The sequence below is a fragment of the Melopsittacus undulatus genome, assembly GCF_012275295.1.
Source record: "Melopsittacus undulatus isolate bMelUnd1 chromosome 2 unlocalized genomic scaffold, bMelUnd1.mat.Z SUPER_2_unloc_1, whole genome shotgun sequence".
In the NCBI taxonomy this organism is placed as follows: Eukaryota; Metazoa; Chordata; class Aves; order Psittaciformes; family Psittaculidae; genus Melopsittacus; species Melopsittacus undulatus.
The window spans coordinates 65,158-88,607 of NW_022993931.1; the positions used below are offsets into that span (position 1 = coordinate 65,158).

Below are 23,450 nucleotides of genomic sequence, written 5' to 3' on the forward strand. Positions count from 1 at the left end.
ATCCTATCCCATCCTGTCCCCCTCCTGACTGTCCCCATGCTGCCCCCTCCTGCCTCGGACTCCTGCTGCCTGTCCCCATCCCTGCCTGTCCCCTCTTGCCTCTCCCACCTTGGATTCCTGCTGCCTGTTCCTCTCCCAGCTTGCCTCCATTCTGCCGGTCCCTTATCTGTCCCCATCCTGTCCTGTCCCTTCTTGCTTGTCCCCATCCTGCCTTGGATTCGTTCTGCCCATCCCTGTCCTCCTCATCCCCCTCTGCCTCCATCCTGCCCAACCTCATCCTGCCTGGAACCCTCCTGTTGTCCCTATTCTGTCCAGCCCCTGCTGCCTGTCCCTGTCCCTTCCTCTCCCCATCCTGCCTGTCCCTGTCCCCACCTCATCCAGTCCCCATCTCACCTGTCCCCATCCTGCCTGTCCCTGTCTTCCCTGCTCCTGTCCCCATCCCATCCTGCCTGTCCTCTCTCATCTATCCCCATCCTGGCTTGGACTCCACATCCCATATCCCCATCCCACTCCATATCCCATATCCCCAGCACTCCACCATACCCCACCCCCCCAGAACTCATCCATGCCCCTCAGTCCTCCATCCCCCCCACCTCAAACCTCCCTCCCCATCCCAAGAAGCCAAAGTCCTAAATCCCACAACGTTCCTTGATCCCCTTCCCACCCCTTTCCTGCCTTCCCATTCATCCCATTCATGTCCCCTGTCCTGTGTGTCCAAATGGCAGTGGTGGGATGGAGCAGGATGCGGTGATGCTCGAGGCCATCCCCAGCAGGGTCAAATCCCATAGGATTTTCCCATTATTGGCTGGATTCATCCCTTTGGGAAGGATTTTATTTGGCAGCAACAGAGCCATGAGGTCGCTGTCACCATTGGGATGCCACAACGTGTCCCTATGGAGCAGAACAAACCACCCCAGATAGATCTGAGTGCTCTTTCCATGGGAATAAAGGGCAAAGCTCAGTCCTGAACATGGAAAAGTGAATAGAACGGGATTAAAAATGGTAAAAACCTGGAATTCTCCCTCTGCCACATGGGAATGACACAGGAATAGAGATACTTCCAACCACCACTTACAGGTATCTTCCCCCAGGGAATCACCTGTTGTTGGTGGCACCTTCAGCCTTCCTGCTGCTCCAAGGGGAAAACTCCCGATCCCTGATGAAGCATCAGCATTCCCAGAGTCAGGAATCCCTTGACAGCTCCTCCTTCACCTCTTTGATGGGTGATTAAAAACCCAAACGTTCCTTATTAACACAGTAAAAGCTCCACGATGCCGCACATCCCAAGTGTCCGGTGAGGTCCCAGGGATGCAGGGCTCGGGATACAGGGCTCCGGGATGCAGGGCTCCGGGATGTAGGGCTCGGGATGCTCCCAGCCCCATTCAGGATGTGGGGATGCTCTGCTCGCCACAGCCACCAGTGCCCAGGCTGAAGAGGCAGAAGGTGATCTCCTCACAGGCACTGTGGGTGCCACACTCAAACAAGCACCCAAAGACACCACCGGGACACGCAGCCAGGTCCGAGTACCCGGCCGGGCCCTGCCGCAGCACCCATGGGTGCCACCACCCATCCTGCTCCAGCGGTGAGGGGTTCACATAGAGGCCCAGATCGCGGCGCCGGTGCCGGTCCATGGGATGGGAGTAGAGCAGCCAGGATGGTGCAGGACCGGTGCCGGTGTGGTGCGGAGCAGGGAAGCTCACCACGCTGCCCTGGCACCCCCGGGGGGGCTCAGCCAGCACCGGGCACTGCACCGGGGGCTGGAAGCATAGCCCGAGGTCGGTGCTGAGCGCCACGGACCGGCACCCATGCGGTGCCCGTGCATTGCAATAGAGCACCGGAACATCGGGATCATCCCCATGGATCTGTGCCACTTGGCACTCGCCTGTCTGCTGCCCACCGAGCAGGGCTCCCTTGTGCCAATGGTGCCCGTTGTCATCGCTGTAGAACACCAGGGAATGCTGCCGCGTGGAGCAGGGCAGCGGCACCATCCCACACAGGCGCCTATGGATGTAATAGGTGTATGCCGGCACCACCAAGCGCCCCGAATCCAACCGGATGCCATGGCCGGGCCCCACGGCGAAGGTAGCCCAACGGGACAGGTCGGTGCCGATGGCCTCATCCGTCACGTCCCGCAGTGGGGTCCATGTGCGGCCGTGGTCGGTGCTGGTGCTGAAGCAGAGGCGAGCGGCACTGCGGCTACACCAGAGCTGGCACCGCTCCGAGCGGCCCCGAGCCACACAGATGCAGAACAGGAAGATGGTGCCGGTGCTGGAGTCGTACAGGGGACATGGGCTCATGGTGCGGCGGCCGGGAAGGGTTAGAGCTGAGAGGTCCTGAATGGGGCCCCACTGTGGGAAGGAGGGGACAGAGAAGCAGGGAATGAGCCAGGTTGGAAAAGCCCTTTGAGCTCATCCAGTCCAACCATTCCCAGCCCTGCCCCATGGCACTGAGGCCTCGTCTCCACGGGCTGTGAACCCTTGCAGGGCCGGTGCCTGCAGCCCTGCCCTGGGCAGCCTGTTCCAATGCCTGAGCACCCTGTGGGGCAGGAATTGTTCCTCAGCTCCATCTAAACCTGCCCTGGTGCAGCTTGAGGCCGGTTCCTCTTGTCCCATCCCTTGTTCCTTGGGAGCAGAGCCCAGCCCCTCCTGGCTCCATCCTCCTGCAGGCACTTGGAGGGAGCCATCAGGTCCCCCCCTGAGCCTTCTCTTCTCCATCTGAACCCCCCAGCTCCCTCAGCCCTTCCCCATCACCCTTGGGCTCCAGGCCCTGCTCCAGCTCCATTCCCTTCTCTGGCCCCGCTCCAGCCCCTCAAGGTCTCTCTTGCAGTGAGGGGCCCAGAGCTGAGCACAGGATTCCAGGTGCAGCCTCCCCAGTGCCCAGCACAGGGGCACAATCCCTGCCCTGGCCCTGCTGCCGCACTGGTGCTGATCCAGGCCAGGATGCTGGGGGCTGCCTGGGCACGAGCTGCTCATGTTCAGCTCCATCCATCAGCACCCCCAGCTCCTGTTCCATGCGCACTTTCCAGCCACAATTCCTCAAGCCTGGAGCGTTGCATGGGGTTGGAATGGTTGACTTGGAAGGGACCTTAAAGCTCCTCCAGCTCCATCCCCAACCCCTTCCACTGGAGCAGCTGCTCCAAGCCCCTGTGTCCAACCTGGCCTTGAGCACTGCCAGGGATGGGGCATCCCTGGGATAACAGCCATGGGATGCACCCATCCCTCCCGGTGATGGAGAGCATCCTTGCTCCAGGTGGGTTTTACCTGCACCAAGGGTCCGTGCCGCCGGCCCTGCCGCAGCACCAGGTACTTGGCATCCTCATCCCTGGCTGAGGAACGCTTCTCGGCGAAGGCCAGGAACGTGGCTGCCGATGGGATGTAGAGCAGCGCCGGGATGCGGTAGGTGACCCCGCTCGCCTGCCGGAACAGCGTCTCCATAGGGGAGATAATGGGGGATCCCAATGGTGGTACCTTGGGGGGGGGCTCCCCGACATCCCCCTGCTCCTGCAGTGGGGGATGCTCAGATGTGAAGGGTTAAATGAGGGTAAAGGGGGGGGTCTCCCTGGTGTCCCCCCCAGGATGGGGATGCAGGGATGGGGCTCACCTTGGGGCAGGAGATGGGCTGGGACATGGCGATGCCCTGGTGCCCTCACTGGGCCCTGAGGGGGGTGGAAGGGGGGTGAGAGTGAAGCCCTCAGTGAGGTCACACAGCACTGTCCTGCCTGTCCCTGTGGGGCTGCCCTACTGCCCCCCCCAGAACCCATGGTCCAAGGGCCCTGCACCTGCAGGAACCCCCATCCCCATCCCCTTTAGCATCCCCCAATGTCATAATCACCCCCATGCACTCCTCCATTCCCTATGCACCCCTCCCTCCTGGCTCCCCCCCCCCATGTCACTGCTACCCCCTGCACCCCCATAACCCAACCCCCCCCACATGCATCACCCCATAGGGTCACCTGGTCACCCACACCCCCCATGCAGCCCCGTGTACCTCCATAACCCAACACCCCCCCAACGCATCAGCCCATAGGGTCACCCGGTCACCCACACCCCCCATGCAGCCCCGTGCACCCCCATAATCCACCCCCCCCCCAATGCATCACCCCATAGGGTCACCCAGTCACCCACACCCCCTATGCAGCCCCTTGCACCCCTCCTGTCCTCTCTCCCTCCCACACCCCTGCATGTACCGATCCCCCCATCCTCAATACCCAGACCACCCCCCATGTACCCCCATAGCCCAGCTCCCCCATGGACCCCCCCACCCTGACTCCCATGCACCCCCACCGTGCACCCTATAGCCCAACTCCCTGCATCCACCCATCTCCCCATCATCCCCTCCCATTCACTGTACCCCCTATTCCACCCCTCCCCTGCTCGACTCCCCCATTTACCACCCTGCACCCCTATACCCATCTATCCATGTACCCCCCCGTGTACCCCCATAGCCTGACTCCCTGCATGCACTGATCCCCCCATACCCCCCAAGACCCGCCCCCCCCTGCACCCCCAGAGCCCCCTTCCCCTTCATACCCCTCCATGCATCCCCCCCTCCCCCGTGCACCCCTAAATCCCTCATCCTCCAATCCCCCTCAGACCCAAAGCTCCCGGTCCCCCCCGTGCACCCCCACATCCCGACATCCCCCCCCCGTACATTCTCCCCAGTGCACTCCATAACCCAGCTCCTGCACGCACCAATTACCCCTTGCTCCCCTGTACCCCCTATACCCCCAATGTCCCCTGTACCCCCTGTACCCCACCATGTCCCCTGTACCCCCCATGTCCCTTGTCCCCCCTATACCCTCCATGTCCCCTGTATCCCCCTATGTCCCCTGTACCCCCCCATATCCCCTGTATCCCCTATACCCCTCCATGTCCGCTATACCCCCCTTGTCCCCTGTACCCCTTATACCCCCCCATGTTCCCTATACCCTCCTATGCCCCCTATAACCCCCATATCCCCTATACCCCCCCATGTCGCCTGTACCCCCCCATGTTCCCTATACCCTCCTATGTTCCCTATACCCCCCATATCCCCTATACCCCCCCCATGTCGCCTGTACCCCTCCTATGTCCCCTATACCCCCATATCCCCTGTACTCCCTATACCCCCCATGTCGCCTGTACCCCTCCTATGTTCCCTATACCCCCCCATATCCCATGTACTCCCTATACCCCCCATTTCCCCCCCGCTCCTCACCCGCCGCAGCCTCCGCTCTGCCGGGGCCGCCCCGCTCCGCTCCGCTCCGCTCCGCCCCTTCCTGCCCGGTGCCGCGGGGGGGGTGGTGGCTTCGGAGCCGTTGCACGGGGCTCCCCCCCCCGGAAGGCCCCGGGGGTGCTGCGGGCCCCGTCCAGTGCCCGTTATGGACTAAAACCAACCGAACTCACCCCAAACCGTGTCCTGCGGCCAGGGCCCGTCCATAGGAGGCGGGGATGGGGATGGGGACGGGAACGGGGACGGAATGGGGATGGGGATGAGATGAGATGGGATGGGAATGGGGATGGGGAATGAGGATGGGGACAGGGACAGGGGACGGGGATGGGGACAAGGACGGGGATGGGGACAGGGATGGGGCGGGGATGGGGATGGGGACAGGGATGGGGACAGGGATGGGGACAGGGATGAGGACGGGGATGGGGACGGGGACGAGGATGGGGACGAGGATGAGGATGGGGAAGCGGCCGCACAGGGGCTGTATCACGCCGCTGTCGGACACAGACAAGAAGTGGATTTCTCACACCCCCCCCATCACATAAAAGGGTTTGTACAAACCAATCCTCTGTTCCCAACGGGATAAAGGGAACGTGTTTGTGATGCAGATGGGTTTGTCCTGAATTCCTCATGGGAAAGGGAAGTGGGAATATTCCGCACACAGAGAGGTAAAACGGGAGTGAGATGCCTCCTGTTGAAGTCTTCATGCACTGACCATGGGAAGGATGCTGAGGACACAGCAGTGGGTCTGACATCGGCATCCAAATAAGCTGGGATGCAAGGTTAAAAATCCTGGACTCGAGATTGAAAAGAGAGATTAAAAATCCAGGATCTGAGATGGATAAACCTGGATCTGCCATTAAAAGAATAGGAACTGAGATTAAACCCCTTGGGATTCAGGAGTATGGGATCTGAGACTGATAATCTTGGATTAGAGATTTAAAATCTTGGATTTTAGATTGAAAAAATCAAGAATATGAAAAATCTGAGATTTAAGATTAGAGACTAAAAATGCTGAATTTGATATTTAAAAATCTGTGATTTGAGATTAATAATCCTGGATTTTAAGATGGAAAAATTCAGGATTCAAGATGAAAGATCCTGAGCTCAAGCTTAAAAAACCTGGGATCTGATAATAAAAATACTGGATACAAGAATGAGATTTGAGATTTATAAATCCAAGATATCCAATCTTGGATACAATATGAACCATCCCAACTCATGCAGAACAGGTTAGGGGCTCAGGACAAACACGATTCCCTCTTGTCATGATGCTTTATTGGTGTTCACTGAGCGCATTCCCAGCAGCATCCCGGTCACTTGGTTTTCCTCTCCATGGCCAGGCTGTCGTGCAGCTTGGACACCTCGGGCTCATAGGCCTCCATCACCAACGTGCCGTTGGTATCAAAGAACTTGGCAATGGATTTGGTGAACTCGGCTTCCCTCTGCTGCTTGGTTCTGCCGCTGATGAACGTCACCTTCAGGGTGTATTTGTCATCAAACCTGCAGGGTCAGGGGAAGCACAGCTTGAGCCTGGCTTAGCTGGGACAACAGCAAGATGAGGTTTGGATGGAGCCGAGGAGCAATTCCTGCCCCACAGGGTGCTCAGGCATTGGAACAGGCTGCCCAGGGCAGGGCTGCAGGCACCGGCCCTGCAAGGGTTCACAGCCCTCAGTGCCATGGGGCAGGGCTGGGAATGGTTGGACTGGATGAGCTTAAAGGGATTTTCCAACCTCATTGATTCCATTATTCTGTGAGGAGAAATCCTCATCCTTATTAAGGGGGAAGCCCCCAGGGTGGAGGTTCCCCTATGGGCACTAAGCTGCAGCATGTGGGTGTTCATTATAACACAGCTAAAGGTTTTATACTCCTCATGATTAACTTGTCCACTGCACATTTGGTGCTTCCCTGTGATAATATCCTCTGGTGAATCACAAACCCAGCCTTCCAGTGTCTGAAGGGGGCTCCAAGGATGCTGGAGAGAGGCTCTTCATCAGGGACTGCAGTGATAGGACAAGGGGTGATGGGTTCAGACTGAAACAGGGGAAGTTCAGGTTGGATCTAAGGCAGAAGCTGTTCCCTGGGAGGGTGCTGAGGCGCTGGCACAGGGTGCCCAGAGAAGCTGTGGCTGCCCCATCCGTGGCAGTGCTCAAGGCCAGGTTGGACACAGGGGCTTGGAGCAGCTGCCCCAGTGGAAGGGGTCCCTGCCTGGGGCAGGGGTTGGGCTGGAGGAGCTTTAAGGTCCCTTAATCCCAAACCATTCCATGATTCTATGAAACTGCCTGGAAAGCCACCAAGATCATGACTTGGTCCCCATTCCTTTGTGGAAAGCTCATATCCCCACTCCACAAACACTAGTATTTTCCCTTCATTCTCTTCCCAAACACAGCTTTCTGCCATGGTAGCACAGGCAACCCAAAGCCATGCTGGTACCACATTCCCACTAACCCCAGGATACCGTTTGAGACTGGAGGAGAGCTGCCAAACGTCATCGGGATCCATCCCTGCGGGGTCTTTTCTGTGAGCTACAAGGAAAATGCTCTTTTCTTTATATGAGGTATAGATGGTCAGGATTCCCATCATCACAAAGTATGTGCAAAGGTAAGTTAAGGCAACTAAGGAGCTGCAACTGGAAGCAGAAATATGGCAGAGAAATTGGTTGGATCCCCTCAGACACCAGCATTTAACCACCTCTCATGGTACCATGGCTCCAAACAGGCCAATTCCTCATGAACATGAGAACTTACATACCAACTGGGAGATTTTCATCAATCTTTGCCATTCCCCCAACACAAGAGGGATGTGGAGCTGTTGGAGTGAGGCCATAGGACACTATGGAGCTGCTCTGAGGGCTGGAGCAGCTCTGCTCTGGAGCCAGGCTGAGAGAGCTGGGCTGGGGCAGCCTGGACAAGAGAAGGCTCCTGAAGGGGAGAGCTGAGAGCAGCTCCAGTGCCTAAAGGGGCTGCAGGAAAGCTGGAGAGGGGCTTGGGACAAGGGCCTGGAGGGCCAGGCCAAGGGGAATGGCTTGAACCTGCCCAAGAGAGGGGAGACTGAGCTGAGCTCTGAGGCAGAAGCTGTTCCCTGGGAGGGTGCTGAGGTGCTGGCACAGGGTGCCCAGAGAAGCTTCATTCTGCACACTCATACCTCATGTGTTGCATAGGTAAAGAGCAGATTTCCCCCCTGTAACCAGACTATGGACAGAATAAACATAAATGAACCCCAAAACAACCCCCTGAAGCTTTCAGTAGCTAATCCTCATTTTGGGATTAACACATAAAGTAGAGCAGTCTCCACATCGCATCGTCTGTGTCAGAGAGCAGATCAGCTGCCCAGAAGCTGTGACCTCTCTGATGTGAGCCATGCTGCAGGGCTGGAACCTACACATCTCCCATATTTCCCTATGTCACACCCAGACAGGCAGGAATTTTGCCATCACATGGAAACTGTTTGATTATCAGCTGATCTCCCACACCATGAGAAGTAAAATTCCCCCAGGCCTGAAAGTGGGAATACAGAGAAAAAGGGGTTTTGTGCTTTGTGGGGGATATAAACCCTTTTAGGTATAAATGGGAACATCTGTAAAGGATATGATACAACACAAAAGGCAAGAACAGGTTTGGATTCAGGAAAGGGGTGCAGGTAGTCCCAGATCAAAGCTACAATGGCAAAGAGACAGGAGATTGTGCAGATGATGAGGCGGGCCGTCGATCAGGCGGAAGTTTTCGACGTACTTGTACTTCTCCAGGAGAACCTGAGGGAGAAACACGGAGCTGAGATTGTTTTGTGCTTCCCATCAATGGGATAAACTGCTTCTGGAATGGATTTAGATAAACCAGACTCAGGTACATGGATAAACTGAGCAGCAGCTTGATGCAAAATTAGTATCTGCATCATGCACGGACAAAGGAGAGGATCCTGCCCCTCTGCTCTGCTCTGCTGAGACCCCACTTGCAGCATTGGGTGCAGTTCCGGGGTCTCCAACACCAGAAGGACATGGAGCTGTTGGAGCAAGTCCAGAGGAGGCCACGAGGATGCTCAGGGGCTGGAGCAGCTCCTGTATGGAGCCAGGCTGAGAACATTGGGGCTGTTGAGCTTGGAGAAGAGAAGCTGCATGGAGACCTCAGAGCAGCTTCCAGTGTCTGAAGGGGGCTACAAGGATGCTGGAGAGGGGCTCTTCATCAGGGACTGCAGGGATAGGACAAGGGGTGATGGGGTCAGACTGAAACAGGGGAAGTTCAGGTTGGAGATAAGGCAGAAGCTGTTCCCTGGGAGGGTGCTGAGGCGCTGGCACAGGGTGCCCAGAGAAGCTGTGGCTGCCCCATCCCTGGCAGTGCTCAAGGCCAGGTTGGACACAGGGGCTTGGAGCAGCTGCTCCAGTGGAAGGGGTCCCTGCCTGTGGCAGGGGTTGGAGCTGGATGATCTAATGGGCCTTTCCAACCCAGAGCATTCCATGATTCCATGATCAGGGGTTACCTTTTTGGCAGAGTCGTCCAAGGAATTTTTCACAGCTGAACCGTCCCATTTGTCAATTTTCACTGGTTTGTCATCAATCTTCCACTGCAACAGAAACAAAAGGGAGTTAAAAAACAGAAGTGGCTTTTTGTTTTAATATCATGGCACGAGCACAATGATGGGAGACAACTCAGACAACAGCTGCCTGGTTGGGAAAACCGGACCAGAGATGGGAAGGATCCACTGGGTTACAGCCACCCAATGTGTGTCGCAGCCACCACCACCTCAGCACCATCCTACCCATTACCTTTATGGATGCAACCTTTTAAAACCTTGTCAGAGACACCCAAAAAGTGACTTTTTACACCAGTTTGACTCTAGTTTTGGTTCTGTTTTGCTGCAGAAAGCATCGGTTAGGACTTAACTCTTGCCTTTGAATGCATTCCTGCTTTCCAGCCAAGCTGTGGCAAACACTCTTTGGGGGTTGATGATAGAAGGAAGAATTTCAAGGCCCCCTTAAGAATACAGGTACAAGAGAATCCAAATGCACCAAAAGAAATGAAGTTTCAGTCCAACCATCCTCCAGAATGAAACCAGAGCCTCTGCTGCTTTTCTAGATCCAGGTTTTCCACAGAAACAGGTCCTTTATCAATCATGACAGTCAGATGCAAGAGCTCAGTTCCTCAAAAGGGCTCTTTTTCCCTGGAATGATATTATTTGTGGTGGTATTATCCCTTTTAGCCACAGTTGGACATGGGAGTTTGAGCCCTGTGTGTATTTCAACCAGTTGAGCGACTGGAGCTCAAACTTAAACTGCTGTTAGAAGCAATCCTCAACTCCACTCATGGTATTTCCTGCTGCTGAACCTCCCATGTTTGGGTTTATTAACTACCAAAAGAGCTCATTTCCCTTCCCTGGCAGGAGACAGACTGGGAAAGAGCTTCCAGGTCAGGAACGTATAAAGTATTTTCTGTGGATCCAGAGCAGGAATTCTGGCTGGATTCTTGCTCTGTCCCACACCACCTGACACTGGAATGGCTGGATACCATCGGTGATATTTAACTGACCCAGATCTTTCACAGAGAACCAGCACTTTAAGGGCAGATGTAAAGCCCACATGACACATGTTTTGAGATAAAGCTGTTACTGGGAGATAAAAAGAACCTAATCTTAGGCTATCTGAAACAAGGAGCTGAAGCAGCAGTTCCTCAGCTCTTGAGGTTCCTTGTGACTGAGGCTGTGCTGACTCAAGACAGAAACAGCTCCATAATCCAAACTGCTGCTGCTGCTTCTCTGCTTCTTCCAGGCTGATCTGCAGGACCATAGAGCTGGCAGAGGCTGGGATGCTGCACTGGCAATGATTTGGCTGCTGCGACCAAGTGCTCACCCTCAGACAGAGGAATCAGAATCCCAGGTTGAAGGGATCTCAAGGATCATCTGCTTCAACCTTTCCAGACACAGCATGACCTACAGTGGATGCCCAGCACCCTGTGCAGCCCAATCTTAACAGTGTTCATCGCTGGGGAGTCACCATTTCCCCAGGGATATTATTCCAATGGCTGCTTGTTCTCATTGGGAATGATTCTCCTGCTGTGTCCAGTGGGAATCTCCCAGCAGTAACTTGTGCCCATCACCCCTCAGCTTTCCCATGGACTCCTTGTCCAAAGGGAGCCTCCATCTCCTCTGCAGCCTCCTTTACCTCCTGGCACATGGCTCAGGGCTCCCGGAGCCTTCTCTTCTCCAGCTGAACAGTCCCAGCTCTCTCAGCCTTTCCTCACTGCTGCCCTTGGACCATCTTTGAGGCCCTTCCTGGGACCCTCTCCAGCCTTCATCACTGCTTGGGTCAGCAAACCAGCCCTGCCTGGCTGTGGAGGGAAGGTGAAGCTGCCCCCATGTCCTATGGAGCCTGGCAGATGCAAACACATCTGCTCCTCTGCTTTCCAACCAGGTTTCATTCTGAGCACTTCCAAAGGCTTCAAAACAAAGCTCGGGTTTTCATTCCAGCCTGATGGAGGGGAAAACCCCATCAACCAGTTCTAAACAGCTTTTCAGTTTGGGTGTTTGGACTCCTGCAGTTTAAAAACCAAGTGGAAGGTTATTACACTTGTCCTGAGCGTATCCTGTACTGGATGGGAAGCAAATATGATGTTCTACAGCTAGAAAGTGGATTTAGCACCCCATGTAAGAACAAGGCTTTAAAGGGAAAGCTGAAGTACAGGCAGTGGTGTACTCAAAACTAAAGAATGAAATCAGAAATGCAGTTTCAGAAAGCCACAAACCCAATCTGACCCCAGAAGTAACTGTGTGAGTACAGAAGCTGCCTGCAGCAGGAGAGATTCTCCTCTTATCTCCAAAAGCAGGGACAGCAGAACAGCGTTTGCAGCAGACACTGCAGGATTGGAGCCATCACCTTCATTTAAATCCCTTTCCAAAGCTCCCTCACAAGCAGCAGGAGGGGAAAATCCTACAGGAGAAATTCCAAGATGCTCACATCATAAAGACATAGCACAAACTTCACTATATTTTCCCCTCCTACCACTGCTGTCAGCCTCATTTATGTCAAGTTTAGCCTACATCTTCTGGGGATTACAGTCATAAATAAGTCATACAGTAAAAAAAGGTTTGTTGTTACTGCAAGAGGAACATCAATGCAGACTATACAAACTCCTTAAGGGGGAATAATGTTTCTGCATCTCATCTGTGCTTTTTATTATAAGGATGGTAAAAAAGGAACCTCCCTTCCTAAAACGTAAGAGTCAGAAACACTTCTAACCAGGACACACTGTGGCTGAGGGAGGATGAAAGAGCTTCAGCACATGATGCACATCACCTCCCTCGAGGCTCCAACCCACAGGTCTCCTATAAATCCCAAGATAACAGTGACATGGCACACCATGAGCCTGGCCTAAATGAGATGTGGAAGTGGCAGAGGTCAGCTCCCTCCTCTTCCTCCTGAAGGAAGAGCTGTAGCAGACTCCAGTGAGCCAGTGTGGCTGTTCTCAGCTCCAAGCTGCTCAGCCTCTTGCTTGGAGGAGGAAACCCTGGGCCTCTCTTCCCAGATCACCTCTGCTGCATGGCTGCACTCATAGACAGCATCCTCCAGCAGCAGAGAGCAGCTTCTGTGGCACAGGAGCAGAGGGAAGTCACTGAGCTGGCAGTGGTTTTAGTCCTGGAGCCTTGCAAAGCCTTCCAAGGTTTTCCTCCAGTAGCAGCAGTGTGGTTGGTAACTCAGAGTGTGCTACCTGGGTGAGATCTCCAGGGGTTTGAGGGCTGTGGCCACTGCTGGGCTGTGAATTTGGAGGGTGTGTGCTCTTAGGGGTCCTGGTTCAGAGATGAGAGGTCAAGAGGAGCTGCTTGATTATCACAAACACTTAAAGAACACTTAAAGAAGGACAAAAATGAGGTTAGTTCAACCATAGATCTCCCTGAGCTCACCTTGGTTTAGCTTACTTGTGAAGGACAAGACAGCCTGAACAAGCGACCTGTCCATAAAAGCCTTGCCAATAACCCATCATTTCTCTGTCTGGGAAAAGCTTGAGCAAGTTATGCACCTAAGGCCACAATTCTCCAGTTAAATCCTCAGCAATATATACACCAGCTCACAGAAATGACTGGAGTTCATTGAAGTCATCCAGGGAGAGGAAATAAAGGCACATAGATCGGTATGGCAACAGAGGGAAAAGCAGTCAGAACGTTACCAAGCGTGTGTATGTATTTCAGATGGAAGCCCTGCTGAAACTACTGATGGTTTCTCACTGAAGGCTTCAGCTCCTGCACCAAAACTGTGTTCCCTTTACCTACAGCTCCTCCTCATCCTGAAATAACATGAGAATCCACTGAACAAGGCAGCAGAATGGCTCCAATGCACGATGCATCCCAGAGTTCTTCAAGTGGAACCACAAAGCACTTGTCATTTCAAAACCAAAAGCACATTGCAGAAGAAGGAAATACTCCATAAGCACAACTTCCCCTAAAGCATCCTCTCAGTAACTTGACCTGCTGCTTTAAAGAAAAAGCCACCAAACTCTTTGGGATGGGAAGGATAACATCACCTTAAACTGAGGCAAGAAAACTGTTGCCTTTAGGAGTTATGAATATACACATATTGATGAAAACCAAAGTGTTGTCAATTGCAGGCAGCTCTGGTTTGAAGTTCAATGAAAGATGCCAAATAAACTGCCCTGAATCCCAGGCCTGGTTTGGGTTGAAGGGACCTTAAAGCTCCTCCAGCTCCAACCCCTGCCATGGGCAGGGACCCCTTCCACTGGAGCAGCTGCTCCAAGCCCCTGTGTCCAACCTGGCCTTGAGCACGGCCAGGGATGGGGCAGCCACAGCTTCTCTGGGCACCCTGTGCCAGCGCCTCAGCACCCTCACAGGGAACAGCTTCTGCCTTGTATCCAACCTGAACTTCCCCTGTTTCAGTCTGAACCCATCACCCCCTGTCCTATCACTGCAGTCCCTGATGAAGGGCCCCTCTCCAGCATCCTTGGAGCCCCCTTCACACACTGGAAGCTGCTCTGAGGTCTCCACGCAGCTTCTCTTCTCCAGGCTCAACAGCCCCAATGTTCTCAGCCTGTCATAACAACAATAACAACACCAACAGCAGCCTCCAGGTGTTCAGTTCCAGCTATCAGACTATTTGACACCACAGAGAGCAGCACCGACCACCCGAGCCCTGCAAACCGAGCCGAGCTCACACCCACTCTACAACCACGTTCCTTTAAACCACCGATTAGAGACCGGGCTTAGCAGCAGGCTCTGTTCTGCTGCCGGACACCTCCGGCCCCCCTCAGCACCACCTCCGTGGCACCAGCAACCGCAGGGCACGGCCGTCCCCTCAGCTCAGCCCAGCCAGGCCGGCAGCGAGAAGGGAACCCGAGCCCCGAGGGTTCCCAAGGTCCCGGCCGGACGTGCTCGACCTCAGACCGCTTCCTCCTCCCTCCTTCCCCCGGGGCCTCCTCTGCCGGTCAGGGCCCGGTTGCTGAGGGGAGGCTGCGGCTGAGGAGGCGGATGCCCCTCAGCACTGAGGGGAAGCCCATTGAGGCCCAGGGGGGGCTGCGCCGGGTGGGCTCCGGGCGCCCCACAGGGACCTGGGGGATGACACCGAGGGGATAACAACGGGAAGGGGTCAGGGATGTGGCTGGGATCAGTTGGGATCCGGTGGGATCCAGTGGGATCGGGTGGGATGCGGCCGGTACCTTATCGAGCAGCCCGGTCCTGCCGCCTTTGGCCGCCATCTTGTCCCCGCCCTCACGGCGCGGCGTGCGCGCTCCTGAGTGGCTGCGCGCGGGGGGCGACGGGAGCGCGCGGGGAGGGAGCATGGTGGAGCTGTGGGATGAGCCGGGATGGGGATGGGCTATGGGATGAGCTTTGGGATGCTTGGATACAACCGGTAACCCTGCGCTGCCATCCCAGTGCCTGCAGCCCTGCCCTGGGCAGCCTGTTCCAATGCCTGAGCACCCTGTGGGGCAGGAATTGTTCCTCAGCTCCATCTAAACCTGCCCTGGTGCAGCTTGAGGGCCGGTTCCTCTTGTCCCATCCCTTGTTCCTTGGGAGCAGAGCCCAGCCCCTCCTGGCTCCATCCTCCTGCAGGCACTTGGAGGGAGCCATCAGGTCCCCCCTGAGCCTTCTCCATGGGATGCTGTGGGTGGGAAGGTTGGGATGCAGCTCCATAGCCTCCATCACGGCTCAGTGCTCAGAGCAGACCCTGCCCCTTCACTTGCAGATGCAGACTGGGCAGTCTCCTGCCTGTGTCCCTCTTCCCGAGCCTGAAGGTGCCTCAGCTTCCCCCTCCCAGCACCCGCAGCGGTGCAGGATGAGCCCAGCTCTGCGGCAGCTCCTCCCTCCCTCTCGGCTCTCTGGGACAGGGACTTCGTTGCCTTTTGGTGTTGGGACCCTCCTGCCCTGGCCCCAGGAGGGGCTTTGATCATTGCTGCTCTCTGATGAGCAATGCTCCTGCAAACACTGTTAGTGTCCTGCTGCTGCTCCTGGCCCCACTGAAGTCCCTATCAACCCATCCATATCTGTATCAAACCATCCATATCTGTATCAGTGCATCCATATCCATATCAACCCATCCATATCCGTATCAATGCATCCATATCTGTATCAGTGCATCCATATCCATATCAACCCATCCATATCCGTATTAACCCATCTATATCCATATTGATGCATCCATATCCGTATCAACCCATCCATATCCTTATCAATGCATCCATATCCTTATCAATGCATCCATATCCGCATCAATACATCCATATCTGTATCAGAGCATGGATATTCATATCAACCCATCCATATCCATACCAGTGCATCCATATCCGTATCAATGCATCCATATCTGTATCAGAGCATCCATATTCATATCAACCCATCCATATCTGTATCAATGCACCTATATCCGTATCAATACACCCATATCTGTATCAACCCATCCATATCCGTATCAACCCATCCACATCCGTATCAACCCATCCACATCCGTATGAACCCACCACCTGCAGCAGTGCAGTCTCAGGCTACATTTTGCTCCCTAAATGGTGTTCATCCCACAAAGGGCTTTCCAGAAGCTGCTCTGGGTTTATTCCTGAGCAGGGGGTAAAGCCCAAACATGCCCATGGCCACAGTAGGACGTGTGTGCAGGCAGGACCCTGATGAACCAGTGCAGTGATGCATGCAGAGCAGTAACTCACAGGTTACTCTTGGCTGGGGCTCGGTGAGTGCAGCCCCACTGGTTGGTGTCCTTAGGGATAAAGCAGCTCCCTGCAATCCAGGGCCTCTCCAACCCCTGCTTTCCCAGGGCAGCCACCTCTGCTGGCCTGGCTCCTCCAGCACAAACTGGGAATTCAATGGCTCCACCAGCAGAGCCCATCCATGGAGAGCTGGCACCTCCGCATCCCATGCAAGGTAAGGAGGGATGCGCCTTGGAAAGGGGTGAAACCCTCTCTCAGGGTAAGGAATGATTAGCTGGGAGCATGGGAAGAGCTGGTGGGACACATGGATCCCAGACACATGGATCCCAGTGGGGTTGCAAGGATGGAGGGATAAGTGGGAAGGATGGAGGGATAAGTGGGAAGGATGGAGGGAGAAGTGGGAAGGATGGAGGGAGAAGTGGGAAGGATGGGAGGTGTTTTGGGGATGAGGTTGGGGAATCCAACCACTTATTGCTGCCCCAGGCAGGGTTTGTCACTGTCCTGGATTCAGTCTTGTCCATCAGGCCTGGCTGTGGGATCCTATGGGATTGAAGATGCTGCCATGGACCTTGTCCCATCAGGACAAGCCTCCAACCACTGCATTCACTTGCACATGGATGTCCCTTGTGTGCCCCAGGTCACCTGCACCTCCCCAAGGTCACAAAGCAGTTGTGGATGCCAAGACCATCCTGGATCCACAGCACTGGATGCAGTGGAAGCTGTGGGAGATGCTCCAGACCCAGCCCCTGCTCCCCAGCAGCTCCATGACCCCATCCAGCAGCCATGGGGTGATGCTGGGGGAAAGGGGCTCACAGGAGGGGGATGATGCATCCTTCTTCCTGACACAGATGGGGCCAAACTCTAAGTGCTCAGGTTTGATCCATAGATGGATCATTTCCCAGCCGAATGCATGTATGTCCTGAGGGTACCAGGGTTATAACCCGGCTTGGATTGCAGGGATTGAGGGAAGGAAGCACTAGCAAGAAGGATAAAGGCAATGGGTGAGCAAGGAGAAGTGGAGGTGTATTCTGCAGGGTGGCACAGCCCTATGGTGGGCAGCTCCAGCTGCAGGAGCTCAGCATTCCAGCAGCATCCCTACAGCATCTGCTGGAAAACTCCCTTGGAGCTCCCCAGGGCAGGTTTCACTTGGGTTTCTCTGGGAATCTTGGGATTATCAAGGGACAAGGAGTCTGCACCAGGATGGGAATGGCACCACTCTCTGTGCCTGGTCCCACTGGGCAGAGACGGATGAGGTGGTGGCTGCCATAGGGGGACTCTGGCCACGGCAGGGCAGGTTCTGGCTGACCCCATCAGCTCCCCTGGTGGGGAAAGGGCTGCTGTGAATGCCTCTGTTTGGCTGCTTTGGGGTGCAGGATGTGTCCAGACCCCTGCAGAGACCCAGGGCAGGGGCCAGGCTGGAGGAGAGGAGGGAGAAGAGGGAGGAAGGGAGCTCCTGGGGGGGTTCCAGAGCAAGGCAAAGGCTCCGAGGAGCTGCCCGATGGAGGCAGGGACCTGGATCTTGGTGAGTGCAGATGAGAGCTCCTGCTTGGGAAAGCCTCAAAGCTCCTCCAGCTCCAACCCCTGCCATGGGCAGGGACCCCTTCCACTGGAGCAGCTGCTCCAAGCCCCTGTGTCCAACCTGGCCTTGAGCACTGCCAGGGATGGGGCAGCCACAGCTTCTCTGGGCACCCTGTGCCAGCGCCTCAGCACCCTCCCAGGGAACAGCTTCTGCCTCAGAGCTCAGCTCAGTCTCCCCTCTCTTGGGCAGGTTCAAGCCATTCCCCTTGGCCTGGCCCTCCAGGCCCTTGTCCCAAGCCCCTCTCCAGCTTTCCTGCAGCCCCTTTAGGCACTGGAGCTGCTCTCAGGGCTCTGCTCCAGGCTGGTTCCCACAGAACAAGTGGAACTGGAGCCTCCAGGCTCTGCAGGAACTGGTAACAAACTGGCCCAGGTGCTGGAATGGGTTAAATCATCAGGAGGGAGGTCAGTGACCAAAGACAACCGGGAGTTAAATCACGGCCCCAATGGGAAGAGACACCCGAAGAGAGCTCCCAATGATGCCCATGTAGGAGCTGATGCTACAGGTACCATCCTCCTCCACCCCGGATACACCAATCCATGGCTTCCAGCTGGGCATGAGGTGGAGGGATCATGGACGGATGAATCCATGAAGGTAAAGCGGAAGGGACCTTTTGTGGTGCTCCTGACGCCCTGGACAGCAGTAATGGACAAAGCATCCAACTCCTGCATCCCTTATGGGATGCTGAATCCCACAGCGGATCCCGGCCGGGAGCAGGGCCCGGCTGCCCCCGAGCGCTGCCCCGAGGGCGGCCCCGAGCGCGGCCCCGAGCGCGGCCCCGAGCGCAGCCCCGAGCGCGGCCCGAGCCCAGCCCCATGGCCCCGGTCTGCTGGAGGGAGCTGGCGGAGATGGAGCCGCTGCGGGAGGGGAGAGCTCGGGAAGGGAATTCCCTGCTCCAGGAACTGCGGAGGGACCCGAGGGGAGGGCAGGGATGGGATGGGATGGGCAGGGCAAGAGCAGCCCCTGCGGACACCATGGGGCAGGAGCAGCTCATGGGGACACCGTGGGGCAGGAGCAGCCCCTGAGGATACCGTGGGGCAGGAACAGCCTCTGGGTACAGCCGCAGCCCCCCACACCATTGCTCTCAGCTCTGTGTGTCCCATGGGTTTGGGGGTGCTCAGTCTGCCTGCTCCATCTGTAACTCATCCTCTGTGAGCAGGGGTGAATCTTCCCTTCTCCAGCCCTCATCTCTGACCCCCGAGGTCTGGGGCTCCCAGGGCTGCTCCAGTGCAAATTCCACCTTCCCTATGGCTCCTGCTTCCAGGCACCCCCGGATCCAGCAGCAGCACCACAGAGTCCATCATCATCATCCTTCTGCTACTGATGCACCTGCAGGAGCCCTTCTTGTTGTCCCTGATGCTCTTCACCAGGCTCAGTTCAGCTGGGCCTCAGCACCCCTGTGTCCCCTAATGAAGTTCCTGCGGTCCCCCCACTTGGCCTGTCCCTTTATCCACATCCCATCCATCCCTTTCTTCAGCTGAAGATGTACAAGGAGCTCCCTGCTCATCATGGGGCCTCCTGCCTCCCTTGCCTGATTCCTCATTACAGGGACCCACTGGGCTTGTAGGAAGTGGTACCTGAGAGATGAACTCCTGAGCCTGTAGCAGATGACCCCTGAACATCAACCCACAGCCTCGGCCCCGTCCTCTATGGCTGCATCCCATGGAACCGGCTGAGGATGCTCCTGGAGAGGCTGAAGGCTGCTCTGTGGTCCAGGGCATGGAGCTGCTGCACACTCTGCTCCTGCCCTCAGGGTCTCAGTCTCCCATCTCCTGCCTTGGAGCATCCCATCCCCAACCATCCCCTCCCTGCTGGTGAGCACCAGGTCAAGCACAGGCCTGAGGAGCCGGTAACGTTCACTGTGGCACTGCAGCCACCGGAGCTGTCCCACAGGGCTCTGTGATGCCAATGGGATCACATCCATGCACAGTGCACACACCTCTGGTTCCTCCTTTACTCCCCACACCACCGGTGTCTGTGGGACCCGGCCTCCCACAGCAAGGCCCATGCTGTACATCAGACCCCTGCCTATGGCTCTGCCATTCCAACCATCGGTCATGGACCACATCCACCTTCCCAAGGTCCCTGCTGGACATGGAGGGGCAATGAGCACATACCTGAGCCCCAGGACCACCTCTCGCAGGGCTCTGTATCTTTAGTGCTTCTGCAGCCCCAGCAAATGGGGCAGCCCCACTTGGACACAGGGACTTGGAGCAGCTGCTCCAGGGGAAGGGGTCCCTGCCCTGGCAGGGGTTGGGAATGGAGGAGCTTTAGGGTCTGTTGTGGTTTAATCCCAACCTGCACAGTTCGTTCACATCACTCCCCCTTTGCTCCCCCAACTCCCGGAGAGTTAGGAAGGAGAATCCAAAGAATGCAGCCCCCACGGATTGAGATAAGCACAGTTTAATGGCTAAGGTATAACACCAATCACTACTGCTACCACTAACAATAGTAATGATGATAAAGCCAATAACAAGTGCAGAGAATACAACACCTCACCAGCCACCGACCCATAACTCACCCCACCCTGCCCGACCAAGCACTGACTGATACCTCCTCCATCCCCCAGAGCTCCAGCCCTTCCGGGTCTATCCTGGTTCCATCCTGGCTATGATGTGCTATGGTATGGATACCTCTTTGGCTAGCCTGGCTCAGGTGTCCTGTCTCTGCTTCCTCCCTGCAGAGCATGAGACTAACAAAGTCCTTGGACAAACCAAACATTGAGCAGTAACTCAAACCATCGGTGCTATCAGCACCGTTCCCAGCCCGACAGCCAAACCACAGCAATGCACCAGCTACGGAGGGGAAACATGGCTGCTATGGCTGAACCAGGACAAGGTCCCTTCATCCAGGCTGGGATCCTATGGTTTACTGCACTGAACACTGGGATGGATGCAGAGAGCACCTCAGACACGCACTGTGTGTGCTGCAGGCACACAAACCTCATCCCAGCCTGGTGGGAAGGGAAGAGCCCCAGAGCTGAAGCGGAGCTGGCACAGGGGGTCAGGATCAGCCCATGGAGCACAGAGGGTCCAGGCTCACCCCTGTGCCCATGGGCAGGCTGGAGGCCTCAGGCAAGAGGCGTGAATCAGAACCATGGAACCCAGCCTGGTTTGGGATGAAGGGAACTTGAACCTATGGAACCCAACCTGGTTTGGGATGAAGGGAGCTTGAACCTCCTCCAACCCCAACCCCTGCCAGGGCAGGGACCCCTTGCACTGAGCTGGTTGTGACCTCTGTGGGTTGGCTCTGGGTTCATCCCCTGTCTGTCCCTGTGTCCCTCAGCACTGCAATGGGACCATTTCCTGCCCTGGAGCCTCTGTCTAGAGCAGGGATGGGAGAGGACGTCCCCATCCCAGCTCCTGCCCCTGAGCCCCTCCAGCAGCACTGGACAACCCTGGAATGCCCCTTCCAGCACCAGCAGCTCCTCCAGGCCGGCCCTGCCCCATGCTCAGCAGTGCGGTGCTGGGCTCAGTGCAAGCCCCATGTCCTGGGTCAGAAGGTTTGGGCTCCGGAGGGCTCCAGGCTCCGGAGGGGTCCAGGCTCAGGCACCACAGGGAGTGAAGCAGAAGCAGTTTATGGACAGGGTCAGAGCTGCTCTGGGGAGGTAAAAATACCCGAGGGGGGGGGGTGGATCCGGGATGGGGCTGCTATAAAAAGCCGGAGCTGCTGTTGTCCCAGTGCCCGGTCAGGCACAGGCAGGAGCTGGGGACCCAGGGACCCACACCCGACACAGGTAACGATCCCATGGGGCTGGGGGGGGACCCACATCCTGTGCCAGGGCACCCCCTGTCCAACACACACCATGGGGCTGGGGGTGTCCCAGGAGGGGTGCCCATGGCTGGGGAGGCCAAGAGGGGGATCCGCGGTGTGGGGCAGCCCCACTGCAGGCTGACCCTGCTCCTGCCCCCCCACTGCTCACAGGGATCCAGCTGCTGCTTATGGGGCAGCTCCTCCTGCCCATGGAGCGCCTGGTGCTGTGTTTGGTGCTGCTGGCACAACCCCCCCGTGTGGGGCACCCCCCTGCCCCCCTCCTCCATCCCGGAGCTGCCGATGGACATGGCCCCCGACGCCTTCGACGACCGCTACGAGGGCTGCGAGCGCCGCATGGAGCTGGAGCTGCCGGAGCTCAACCGCACCGAGTTCAGCACCAACAGTGTCTATGCCGAGGGCTGGAGCCGAGCGGCGCGGGCCTGGCAGCAGAGCCGTGTGCCACAGCCGCCGGGGCTGAGACCGGAGCACGCGGTCGCGCTCATGGCCTACACCACGGAGGGGCCTCTGTAACCGCGCCTTCAACGCGGCCGTGCGCCAGGCCGGGCGCTCCGGGCACCGCTACCGGCACACGTTCCCATTCAAGGCACTGCACTTCCTGCTGAGCCAGGCGCTCAGCACCCTGCAGAGCACCCAGCGCCGGTGCCACCGCGCGCTCCGTGGTGTGCGCGGGTGTGCGCTTCACCGCACAGCATGGGCAGCGTGTGCGCTTCGGGCACTTCACATCCGCATCACTGAACAACGGCAGCGGGTTCATCTGCGGCACCTTCGGCTGTGACACCCTCTTCACGGTGCACACGTGCTGGGGAGCTCTCATCCGGGACTTCTCCCTGTACTCCATGGAGGAGGAGATCCTCATCCCACCCTCTGAGGTCTTCCAGGTCACCAGCGCTGTCCTCACCGGGCACAGGTCCCTGATCCAGCTCCAATCCCAGGGCATCAACAGCACCTACAACTGTGAGCTGCTGAGAGGTGCGGATCCCATGGGATGGGGGGTGCTCCCTGGCAATGGGGAAAGGGAGTGGGGATGGAGAGGGGCACATCCCATCGGCTCTGCCAGGAATGGGGGCAATGGGGAGGGGGTTTGGGTGAACATTGCTGCCTGGCTCAGCAGTGAAGCATGGCTTGGAATGGGACAGCATGGACAGAGACCCCCTGGAGCACTGGTGCAGTTCTGGTGTCCTCAGCACCTCTGGGGCAGCCTGGACAAGAGAAGGCTCCTGAAGGGGAGAGCTGAGAGCAGCTCCAGTGCCTAAAGGGGCTGCAGGAAAGCTGGAGAGGGGCTTGGGACAAGGGCCTGGAGGGCCAGGCCAAGGGGAATGGCTTGAACCTGCCCAAGAGAGGGGAGACTGAGCTGAGCTCTGAGGCAGGAGGTTCGGTTCTCACCTCCGGTGTCTCCCGCAGGTAACGGCTCCAGGTCCGCTCTGTGCCCCCTCCCCGACGGCTGCGACGTGAGCTCAGCCCCAGCCCCAGCCCCAGCCCCCGCCGGCAGCAGCGCCCCCTGGGGGCTCCTCCTGGCAGCGCTGGCGGCCGCAGGGCGGCTCTGACCGCGGGGGGGAGCTCCAGCCCCGGCTCAGCCCCATGGATGGGGGCGCGGGGGGTCCATGGCTCCCAGAGGAATAAAGGCTCCATGGGGACCGGGGTTCTTGTGGTGCACTGCAGGGGCCACCTCCATCCCACCCCCCCCTGCCCAGAGCATCCCATGTGCGCTGAGGTGTGGGTCTGGGGGTGTCCCAGGTGTGGGTCTG

The 23,450-nt window shown here is 57.0% G+C and overlaps 3 protein-coding genes across 3 annotated transcripts; 1 reads left to right on the plus strand and 2 right to left on the minus strand.

Annotated features, from left to right (window-relative positions):
* Positions 1-770: 770 nt before the first annotated feature.
* LOC117438036 (sialidase-3-like) lies at positions 771-5,228 on the minus strand. The gene is made up of 4 exons (XM_034073396.1): positions 5,197-5,228; positions 3,601-3,655; positions 3,261-3,500; positions 771-2,348 (listed from the first exon to the last, which is right to left on the minus strand). The coding sequence occupies exons 2-4, from the start codon at positions 3,625-3,627 to the stop codon at positions 1,383-1,385; spliced, it is 1,233 nt and encodes a 410-aa protein (XP_033929287.1). The 5' UTR covers positions 3,628-3,655; positions 5,197-5,228; the 3' UTR covers positions 771-1,382.
* A 1,236-nt stretch (positions 5,229-6,464) lies between these two features.
* Positions 6,465-14,897, minus strand: LOC115947343 (probable signal peptidase complex subunit 2). The gene is given in 6 exon segments (XM_034073395.1): positions 6,465-6,711; positions 7,667-7,801; positions 8,798-8,907; positions 8,909-8,959; positions 9,682-9,765; positions 14,859-14,897. Coding segments are annotated over 6 exon segments (606 nt in total). The 3' UTR covers positions 6,465-6,524.
* Positions 14,898-21,768: 6,871 nt separating this feature from the next.
* On the plus strand, positions 21,769-23,249 carry LOC117438029 (erythroblast NAD(P)(+)--arginine ADP-ribosyltransferase-like). The gene is given in 4 exon segments (XM_034073391.1): positions 21,769-22,202; positions 22,204-22,372; positions 22,374-22,674; positions 23,107-23,249. Coding segments are annotated over 4 exon segments (1,047 nt in total).
* Positions 23,250-23,450: the final 201 nt, after the last annotated feature.

Bases quoted from the DNA above. Each gene is read 5' to 3' on its own strand.
- LOC117438036 (XM_034073396.1), bottom strand. From the start codon at position 3,627: ATGTCCCAGCCCATCTCCTGCCCCAAG. The intron at 3,501-3,600 runs GTGAGCCCCATC...CCCCCACTGCAG, and splicing joins AGCCCATCTCCTGCCCCAAG to GAGCAGGGGGATGTCGGGGA. The intron at 2,349-3,260 runs GTAAAACCCACC...TCCTTCCCACAG, and splicing joins GGCACGGACCCTTGGTGCAG to TGGGGCCCCATTCAGGACCT.